The sequence below is a fragment of the Desmodus rotundus genome, chromosome 3 (genome assembly GCF_022682495.2).
Source record: "Desmodus rotundus isolate HL8 chromosome 3, HLdesRot8A.1, whole genome shotgun sequence".
In the NCBI taxonomy this organism is placed as follows: Eukaryota; Metazoa; Chordata; class Mammalia; order Chiroptera; family Phyllostomidae; genus Desmodus; species Desmodus rotundus.
The window spans coordinates 187,977,813-187,988,176 of NC_071389.1; the positions used below are offsets into that span (position 1 = coordinate 187,977,813).

Here is a 10,364-nt window from a genome sequence, read left to right on the forward strand (position 1 = left end):
GTTGCAGCACCTTAAAGTTACTTTCTTCTCTGGGCCTCAGTTTTCTCATCTATAAAATGGGGGTGATGACAGCACCAACTTCACAGAATCATTGTGATGATTAAGTGAGTCAATATTTGCAAAGCGCTTAGACCTGAGGCCAGCACGTGGGAAGTGCCCTGTTGGTATTGGTATTACCACCTCTGTTGCATCTAGAGCATCGTGAGAGTCTGATCTGCAGCAATGAGATGCTCTTTCGTCTTCACAGACACGGTGGGACACAGTGAGCTAAGCCTGCCTGGGGATCACCCAATGAGCCAAATTACCAACATGGCGTCAACTTGTATTTTGCACATGAAGTCACCCCAGTAGTCCACAAGTTATGTCCAACAAAGACAAAGCCCCAATTGGAGGAGGATTTGAGGTTGACTGATCAAACATCTAGCTAATAATAATAACAATAATGAGAAAGCTAGTATTTCCTGAGCATTGATTTTGCACTGAGCCCCTTCAGAGCACTTTTCACTCAATTCACAGAATGTAAGCTCTGTGAGGGGAAGGATTTTCTCTGCCTTGTGGCTTACATGTACTCAGTGCTCAATAAATCCTTGTTTAGAAGGAATAAATCTTCATGAAGCTGTATGAGGTCACTTCTGCTATTATTCCCGTTTTGTAGATAAAGAAACTGAGGTTTAGGAAGGTCATGGGCACTGCCAAGGACAGTAGACTAGTCATAAATATAAAGTTTGCAGTGTCAGGCCAGAAGTTAGACCAAGGACCCCAAAATAGTGAATCTTTGTCCATAGACCAAAGGTATCCATCTAGCTGGTCTAAAAATCAAGGATACTGTAAATACTCTAGAGATAATCACCCAAACCCACGTTTCTGCTGTGTGGGAGCTTGGCTTGTGACAGCATTTCAGGGAAAAGACAGTGTCAGAGTAAAACCCACTGGCTGTGTGCCCTTGAGCAAGTTAGTTAACCTCACTGGGCACTAGCAGTCCTGTCTGCACAATGGCTAGGTTGAGCTGAGAAGTGTGATTTCTCATAATCTGTTCAGTGAGTATTTATTGAGCACTTGCTGTGTGCTTGAGCTATAGTAGTGAACACAAACGGAATAAACAAGTACATAATGTTGAATGCTAGAAGGCGGTATGGGGGGAAGGGGGGGGAGGGGCACCACAGAGTATCCATTTTGCAGAGTATGAGGGGAGGCCTTAGTGAGAAGGTGACATTTGAGACAGGCAGATTTGAGGACGATCGTTCAGGGAAGAAGCAAGAAGGCTAAGCAAGGGACAAAGGCAGGACCGCTCCAGACAAATTGGAGCAACAGCAAGGAAACCAGTGTTGCTGGAGCAGACTGAGCGAGAGGGGGACAGCTGGATATGCGGTCAGAAGAGCTACCGTGTCCAGCGTTGGGCCTCACGGGTCATTATAAGGACTCTGACTTTTCCTCTGAGTGAAGTGGGGACCCGGGCAGGGTTTTGGCAACAGGAAACTCAAGGTTTGACTTAACGCTTCAGAGGACTGGGAAGGTGGCTGCGCTGAGGATGCTCTGTGATGTGGCTGTGATTTAGGACCACAGGATTCACCGAAGAAAAAGGGAAAGTGCTCCTGAAACTCTGCCAGAGTCCAGTCAGAAGAAATAGCATAATGTTCTCCAGGTCCACACGAGAGAGACAAATACCACATGATCTCACTCAGATGTGGAATCTAATGAACAAACTGAACTAACAAGCAAAATAGAAACAGACTCATAGATAGAGAGCAGGCTGACAGCTCGCGGGGTGAGGGGGATGGGTGGAAGTGGAAGAAGGGATAAGGTGGATAAATAGTAATGGAAAAAAATATAATTAGAAAGAGAAACATCAGGCTAGTGGCTGCTGAGTTGGGGCTACTAACAGCAGGAATATCCCTGGGAATATTCTCCAGCCAACCCCTCCCTGCACACCACTGGCCCATCTGATCTCTTCCTTCCCCTCCCCAGGAAATGCTGGCCTACTCCAACAGCTCAGCCAAGGGCCGGACATTTCTGAACCTCCTGACTGACCTGTCAGTCCGCGGCACCCTCTTTGTGCCCCAAAACAGCGAGCTAGAGGACAATGAGGTGAGTCGGGTCCCTGGTTTCTGTGCTGTGGATTAATTCTTCTACCCAGTGTCAGTTACCCATCACCACAAAGAGGCCATGCCACAAATCACCCCAAAACTCAGCAACTACACATTTATTTAGCTCTCACATCTGCAGGTCAGTGGACAGTTCTTCTGGTCTTGGCCAGGCCTGCTCGTGTGCCTGAGGTGGGCTGGCTCTCGGCTGATCTAGGCTAGCCAGTCTGGGGCTCTGCTCCTCAGGGCTCTCACCCTCCAGCAGGCTAGCCGGGGCATGTTGTCATCGCAACGGCAGGATGTGGTGAGAGCAAGCCCTGTCCTGCTAGCACTTTTCAAGCCCCTGTCTGGTCACGTTTGCTAATATACCACCGGCCTAATCAAGTCAAACAGCTGAGCACAAAGCCAGAGTGGGAGACCCTCGGAGTTACTTGGCAAAGTGCAAGGACACAGAAAGGGGTGGAGAATGAGGGCCATTGATAAAACCAATCTGCCGCCCCAAACGTCATCACACATGGCACACAGAGGGATTGGCAACGTGTACTCATCCCCGCCACAGACGGTTGTCCTGCAGGCTCGGACAGCCCGGGCCCTTCTCACCCCCAAGGCCAAATGGAACAACACCTCTGCCCACTTGATGCCCACCCAAGACCCACTCTTCCCGGGACACCCCTGGGAAGCCCTGCTTAGATCACAAGACGAACTCCCAATGCCACGGACTAGGACCTAGCTGGAGGGGGACCTCTGGCAGAGCCCAGACAGCCCAAAGCCTGAGACAAACCCGCCCCTTCCTGACCTCCACAGGACGCAGAAAGCCCATGGCCACAAGATGTGACATTTTTTCTATGTCGTCCTTATCATTAAAAAGAAAAAACATTGCTTGGCCTTTAAAGACCATTCTTGCATTGCTTCTTTCCTCTCAGAAGCTGTCTGGGCGGGACATCGAGTACCACTTCACCAATGTCAGCATCTTCTTTTACAATGACCTTGTCAACGGTACCATGCTGCGAACTAGGCTGGGAAGCCAGCTGCTCATCACCTCCAGCCAGAACCAGAGCCAACCGGTATGAAAAGTCTTCTGGGCTTATTAGAAGAACTGGAGATAATACATGCAAAGCTCCTAGCACACAGTAGGTGCTTAATAGATGGCAGCTATTCTAATGGGAAAGTATACTGTAAACCTGCAGTGAGGGGATGGTATTCGCTGCACACCATAGCACCCCACATTGACTGTGAGACCGCCCCTACCCGTTGGGAAATAAGCCGTTGGTGACCTCGAGCCTCAGAAGCCAGTAATGAGGAATTACAGATGCAACCACTTTAAAGCTGTCCAGTCACTGCCTTTGTTTCTGTCTGTTTGTCAGCCTATCCCACGTGTTAACTTGTGAGCCTTGAAGTCAAGTAACCCTGCAGTGGAAACTACTTCTGCCACTTACCAGTTTTAGGAACTTAGACAAGTCATCCAACTTCTCTGCATCCCAATCTCCTCATCTGAAAATGGGGATGATGGGATGTGTTGATGATGTTGATGATGATGGTGGTAATAACGATAATATTCCATCAATGGTGATCGTGGTGATTACGTTGAGGGGATGGTGTTGTTGATGATGATGGTGGTGGTGGTGGTGCTTATTTTGCTGCTGATAGTGGTGGTGGCGGTGGTGGTGATGACCGGGACACCCGTGAAGTCAGACCAAAGCATAGAGTGTGCTTTCATGGGGACTCGGTGACTCAAGGCTTCTGATGTGTGGGAGTGGTGCCTGATGTGCAGCAAATGTTAAATAAGTATTTTTTCTTATTTTTACCTAATAAAAGATTTCTATTGTTGAAGCGGTAGTTTAGGCCTGTGCTTCTCACACTTTAACAGGCATTGACGTCACCTGCGGGTGTGTTCAAATGCAGGCTGTGATTCAGCAGGTAGAGCGTGGGGCCTCAGGTTCTGCATTTCCAGTGGACTCTCAGGAGACCGCCCACGCCACAAGCCAGTGGATCACACTTTCATCAGCTAGGGATTCGATCACTTAAAACCTTCTCTTCTCCAGTGTGGTGTGATACTCAGAGCAATGGATCTGGAGGCAAGAGGCAGGCGGCTTGCCGCTTACTACCTGGGTGATCTTGGACAAACCTTTTTCCTCCTGAACCCTCACCTATCAGGCGAATGGGCTGCACAGATGACACCCTAGGTTCTCCGCAGCTCTTGGATCAAGTTGGTGGCACAGGGGCAACTATTGTGTCCTGGGCTGAGTCCTGCTGGAGAGCGGAGTCCTGTGCTGCCTGTCAGGGAACACAGGCCTGAGCCCCAGGCTCCGAGAGCTCGGGCAACATGAACAACTTCCCTCCATGGGAGGGCCACCACGTGGGGAGAAAGAGCCAGGTGGCCACCAATCTCCATCATCCCCCTCCTCATTTCCCTAGGAGACCAGGTTCGTTGATGGAAGAACCATTGTGCAGTGGGACATCTTTGCCTCCAATGGGATCATTCATGTCATTTCCAGGCCTTTAAAAGCACCGCCTGCCCCATTGGTGAGTACCGGGGCTCCTGGAGAGGGGCCAGGAAGAGCCCAACGCCCTCTCTCCAGGAGGGCAACTCTTGCTGGAGGCCCTGCACACTGCTCCCCCGGAGACTGGCGGAGCCTCCCAGAGTCACGGCAGCTGGCCTTGGGGACACCTGGCCCTGGTTCAGCCCAGCCCCACTCCTGCGTACTCCCAACACAACACCTGTCACCGTTAATATTTGTCAAGTGAAAGGGACAGGATGGGCCAATGGAGAAACCACTGGAAGGGAAGTGAGAAATCCTGAGCCCCTCCCCTTCATAGCTGTGTGATCTGGGACAAGTCCCAGAACATCTCTGAGCCCCATTTTTTCTTACCTGCAAAATGAGGGTCACAATGCCTACCTCCCTGGGTTCTTGGGAGGACTATGAGTTAACGTGAAATAACTAGGACAGTCCCTGGCACACAGTCCATGGTATGTAAGAGTTAGGTGGTCAATGTTGTTAATATCCTAACCTTGTTCCAAAGTGTGAGGGAGGGTGAGCACAGCTGGATGCTGGGAGTTCCACAGCAGAGTAGTTAAGCTCAGCAGCTCCATAGCCAAGCTGCTTCAAAGCCCAGCTCTACCACTCACTGGCTGTGTTATACTGAGCAAGTGCTTAACCTCTCTGTGCCTCAGTTTCCCTGTGTAAAATGGAAACAATAATGATTGTCCCTATTTCTTTGGGCTGCCATATATTTAAATGGATTATTTCATGCAAGGGAGTAGTAGAACAGACTCTGGCAGTAGTAAGGGAAGATACATGTTAACTATTTTATCACTAATTTTATGCCAACTTGCTCCAAGATGCCCAGGCCAGCAAGAACAGGATGGGCTCTAGAAAGCACACCTCCTTGGGAAGTCATCAGATTCAAGTACCACCCCCTCCCCTTTCTGTGTTCAGACTGCAGCCCACACTGGCTTGGGATCGGGGATATTCTTTGCCATCCTGCTGGTCATTGGAGCCATCGCTTTGGGTGCATATTCTTACTTCCGACTGAACCGGAGAACAATTGGCTTCCAGCATTTTGAGGTAGGAAGGAGAAAAGCGGGAACCTGGTGACAGGCGTCCTCTCCATAGTCCAGCCCCTGGCTCTGGGCTACTTCAGCTGACCGGTGGCTTCCAAGAGCTCGCCCAGCAGTGGGTGCTTGGCACACACCTCCTGCCTCCAGGGCGGGATCTCTGCCCCTAAGAGCAGCAGTGGTGGCAGCCCCGAGCCCCTCTTCCTGGCCGAGACAAGGTTTGCTCAGGAGGGTGGTGGGGCCACCAATAGCCCAGATCCTCAAGCCTCTCTGCCAGGGGTCTGGCTTGGAAGCAAATTCCCCAAGGCCAGGAGGTATGCTCATCTTGGGGGATTCATAAGACAGACTCCCACCGTAATGGGCTTGGGCTTCAAGGCTGAGTGTGAGGTGGGGGACAGGGTCAGACACCTGCACCAAGGGGCCTCCTGCTGCAGCCGGTGAAACACATTTCACCCTGTTTGAACTGTTGAGCCCACATCTAGGTCAGCGGGTGTTGGCTGACCGTGGAGTGAACCTGGGACCAGGTTCACCAGCCACATGGCAGCTGAGCACCCTCCCTTATGAGCTTCCCAACCCTCCCTGGCCTCTCCTCTCCTCTCCTCTGGCTGCTGCCTCCAGACACACCCGGCACAGACTGAACAGAGCCTCCAAGCAGTTCACTTCCTTCTAGCACAGAGTGTCAAACTCATTGTCACCGGGGGCCACATTAGCCTTGCAGTTGCCTTCAAAGGGCCGAATGTAATTTTAGGACTGTATAAATGTAACTACTCCTAACAATTAAGCCAGAGCTCGGCGCCAGGCGGAAACAAGGTGCCAGGTCAGATAAAACAAGGTGGAGGGCGGGATTTGGCCCCTGGGCGTTGGGTTTGCCACGTGTGTTCTAGCAGATAACCTGCCTACAAAGCCCAAAACCATGATTTAAGCACAGGTGCACACACTGTGTAAATTCTTTTAAATTAAGCTCAAGGGCAGGCAAAACCACTCCGGGGAGATGGAAGTCAAAGCAGCAATTATGCTGGGTGGGACTGCACACTGGGGAGTGGGGGGTAGGGGGGCAGCGAGTGAGTGGCATGCAGGCACTTCCTGGTGGGGGGTGTGGAAATGCCCAACATGCTGATTTGGGTGGTGGTCACACCTGGGTGGACATATTAAGAAATCATTGAGCTGAACACTTAAGATTGGTGTATGTCACTCTATGTAAATCGGATTTCTATTAAAGTACTGTAACAGAGGTAGAGGTAGGGGTGGGGCTTGCTTTACCCGCCAACTTGGAAGGAGAAGTTCGGCCCAGGGACATCCTGGCTCTCGGCCCTGGTGCTTGTCTTTCTGAACAGTCGGAAGAGGATATTGACGTCACAGCTCTGGGCAAGCAGCCGCCTGAGAACATCTCGAACCCCCTGTATGAGAACACAACATCGGCTCCCCCAGAACCTTCCTACGACCCCTTCGTGGTGAGTTTGCATTATTTATTTAGGAACAGGTTCCACTGGGGCATGGGGAATGATGTCTTTCAGCTAATCTCAGTGGAAAGCTTCACACCAAGAAAAGCTCACCTCTAGGACGTATCTGGGGCAACAAGCCTAAAAGCCAGTGTTGCGAGCAGAGGGAAGCCATGTGGTTGGTTGGTTGGTGCTCCTAGGTTCCTCTGGGTGGGAGACAGAAGCCCCAGTGGTTAGAAGCAGGGGAAACCAGAGGTTACCCCACGCCAACCCCACAATCAGGTGACATGTCACAAGGAGAAGGAGTGAGCTAAATTCTGCTGCAAATATTGGTGAGGTTGCTGCTGGGAAATAAGACATAAAGCCTTTGAAATGTATGTTTCCTTGGTTATGTGTTAAACTTACATTTATGTGGCCATCCAAGATTGTTCTGCCTGTTGTCAGAGCAGCTTCCGGCCTTTGAAGGTTCCCTCCTTCGATGAGGTCTTTTATATCCAGGGGAGCGTGGTCTGCCCTGGTTTCCCAGAATAGGACCATCTGTTCCTGGAGTTGGTGATCCTTGAGCTTAGAAGGGGCCTCCACTGACTTCAACCTGGGGGGACCCCATGGCAGGGTGCCCCAGGCACACTGAATGTGGGAAGTGCACCCTGCCTGTATTACCAGGTCTGGACTGAGAAGCTAGCAGTAAAATTTAATTCTTTTATATAAAGAAAGAGAAGCTGGCAGCTGGTGTGCTGACTGCCCTTTTGTACCTCAGCAGACTGAGCTGACGGCCTCACTCAGGGCTCAGGAAGTACTTGGCTTGTGTGCATCTAGAACCTTCCTGCAACAGTAACCAAGACCACAGAGCTGCTATAATTGTTTCTTGTGCAGACGTATGCGGTCCCTCTCCCCAAAGACTACATTAAGGTTGTTGAATTTTTGTAAGCTGCACCAAAACATTACAAAAATACTGTATTGCACCATTTTAAGCTCAGCTGGCACAATAGACGTCATTTGTAGGCAGTGAGCCAAACGTGCACACCTGTGGCTCCGAGCGCCCGTGGCGCTCTGGGTGCAGCAGAATGAAAAGTAACTATGTCATAAACCCTATTTTGTTTGTTAACCAAACCCACGTGAGCGTTTCCAGTCTAACTGCAAGGGTAAGCGCAGCCAGATTGCATGTATTAATATTTTATTTCTGCAAGCATGATGCTGAAATCAGCCTCATTTGAAAAGCAGAGAAAAAGTCACCCGTCCTGTTCACATGCTCCATGCCTTCTCTGCTAAGGGCTCCATCAGCACTGTGCATTAGAGTCACCTGAGGCAGGTGAGAGAGTATCCTAGATGCAGGATTCAGCTAAGCCTTCTAATGAGGCCAGGTGGCAAAAACGTTCCAGTAACAGGAATGCTATGATGAGGGCGCCATCCCAGAAAGAGACGTGCTATACTCTCATACCTTTCGTATCTGTAGCCAACCCAGACACCTCAAACACGTGCATTATGCTAACAAAGTCTCAGTGCTCGTCAGAGAGAAAGGCCACGGGAAGCTTCGGCATCGGCCTCTGGAGTAGGGCTTCTGATTGCCTCTCAGATGCTCAAGGACCAGCCCTGGTTCAAGATGAATTTTCAGCCTAAAAGGAGTCTTATGGTAATCACAGGAATAGCCACCATTTGTGGGGTGCTTATATTTTTCTTAATGTCGTAGCTAATTCAATCCTCACACCTATTACAACTTTTTATAGGTGAGGGAACTACAGCTGAGTTTAAATAATCTGTCCAGGGCACACAACAGCAGCAACCGACCCCAGAACGGGGCCCCTAACCACCCAACCACCCTGCCTCCCAACACGAGGCGTGAGACAGCCATGTGCAGGAGCGTTCCCACCACGCGTGTGCACGGGCATTTGGGGAAGAGTCGTATTTGAGGCTCTAGGGGAGGGAAGAGTTTTCCTCAACCCTTTTAGAGACCCAGGCTGGGTCTGAAAAGTAAACTGACAATGACAGATTCGCGAAAGAAAAGCATATCATTTTATTGAGTGTTTACATGGAAATGAGAGGCTTCACAAGAGAATGAAGACCCAAAGAAGTGACCAGAGCAGGAAGCTTTTATACCTTTTAAACAAGGAAACAATAGATTTGTGAAGAATTGATAAAACGAAGAGGCTTGGGCCGGGGTAGTCCCTGGTGAAGAAGTAACTAGGAAGGTAAAAGGGTGGTCGAACAAGGTTGGTTTGTACAGGTTTCCTGGCCCCACATCCCTCATCTCTGGTGGTAAGAGTGTCTCTTTCCTCTGGGTGCAAGGAGGGGACCTTCACATGGGAGCTTTATGACCTGTGTTGGGGACAATGGGGGAGGAGGTCAGAATGACCTCCCTGCTTCTGCCATTTTTTTTAAAGAATTCTTTCAGCTTAAAACATTGAATATGCCAAGGTGTCCTATTCTGGGGTAGTGTGTCCTGAACCCCATCTGGGTCTCAGACCCGTGGCCAAAGGAAATGCTCAACCTAGAAAGGTCCCGGGCCCCCCAGCGTGTTTCACAGACCTCTCTTCCCCAGGACTCCGAAGACCAGCAGCTGGAGGGCAGTGACCCCCTCGGGGCGCTGTGAGGGCCCAGCCCTGCTGCAGCCAGACTCACTCCAGCCGCCTGGGCGCCCACAGCCTCCTCACAGAGGCCGTCAACTGTGAATCCTCAGCCCCCGTTGCCTCTGGGGACCAGAAGGTCCTTTAGCATTTTGAAGTATATGAAGCACTCAAGCCGTACCTCATCTCTTTGGTCCACCTGGGGCACTGTTTTGTTTCTGTGGGTGAGGGACCCTGTGAAATCCACCCACCAACTCAGGGGGCTTCTCCCTCCTCCTCTGACCTTCCGCTGTCCTTCCTGTGTGCCCTTAGTGGCTCTTACTACCTTCTACCCAGTAGATAGTAACTGTGCCCTTGTCTTATTTTCCTGTTAGATTGTAAGCTCCCACAGGCAGGCACCCGCCTCATTCATCTTGTATCCTAGCGCTTAGCACGGTGTCTGGCACATGCAATGTGCTCAATAAATGTTTATGGAACAGAAATAAAGCCCGTGGAACAAACCTAGTGATTTGGGAAACAAACAAAAATGCTGTTTGCCACTGAAGGGGTCAAGCTTCGATGATAAAAATCCACTTACTGGACCTAACTAGGGTCTTTTCAGCAGCCAACCTCTGCCTGACGACTTTTCTTTAATTGTGTTCTGTCCGTGTGTGTATTAAGAGGACATAATAAACCACAATGACACCACTTCCCAACCACTAGGGTGGCTGTGATCAGACAGACAGAT

General features: G+C 50.4%; 1 protein-coding gene across 2 annotated transcripts in view; it reads left to right on the forward strand.

Moving 5' to 3' along the window:
- STAB2 (stabilin 2) overlaps positions 1-10,157 on the forward strand; it is a 123,727-nt gene extending 113,570 nt beyond the window's left edge. For both annotated transcript variants that reach the window (XM_053921971.1, XM_053921972.1), the window contains exons 64-69: positions 1,966-2,085; positions 3,005-3,145; positions 4,497-4,604; positions 5,519-5,647; positions 6,972-7,088; positions 9,613-10,157. In XM_053921971.1, coding sequence (XP_053777946.1) covers positions 1,966-2,085; positions 3,005-3,145; positions 4,497-4,604; positions 5,519-5,647; positions 6,972-7,088; positions 9,613-9,663 — 666 coding nt within the window. In that variant the 3' untranslated portion in view covers positions 9,664-10,157. The remainder of the gene's footprint in view (positions 1-1,965; positions 2,086-3,004; positions 3,146-4,496; positions 4,605-5,518; positions 5,648-6,971; positions 7,089-9,612) is intronic.
- Positions 10,158-10,364: the final 207 nt, after the last annotated feature.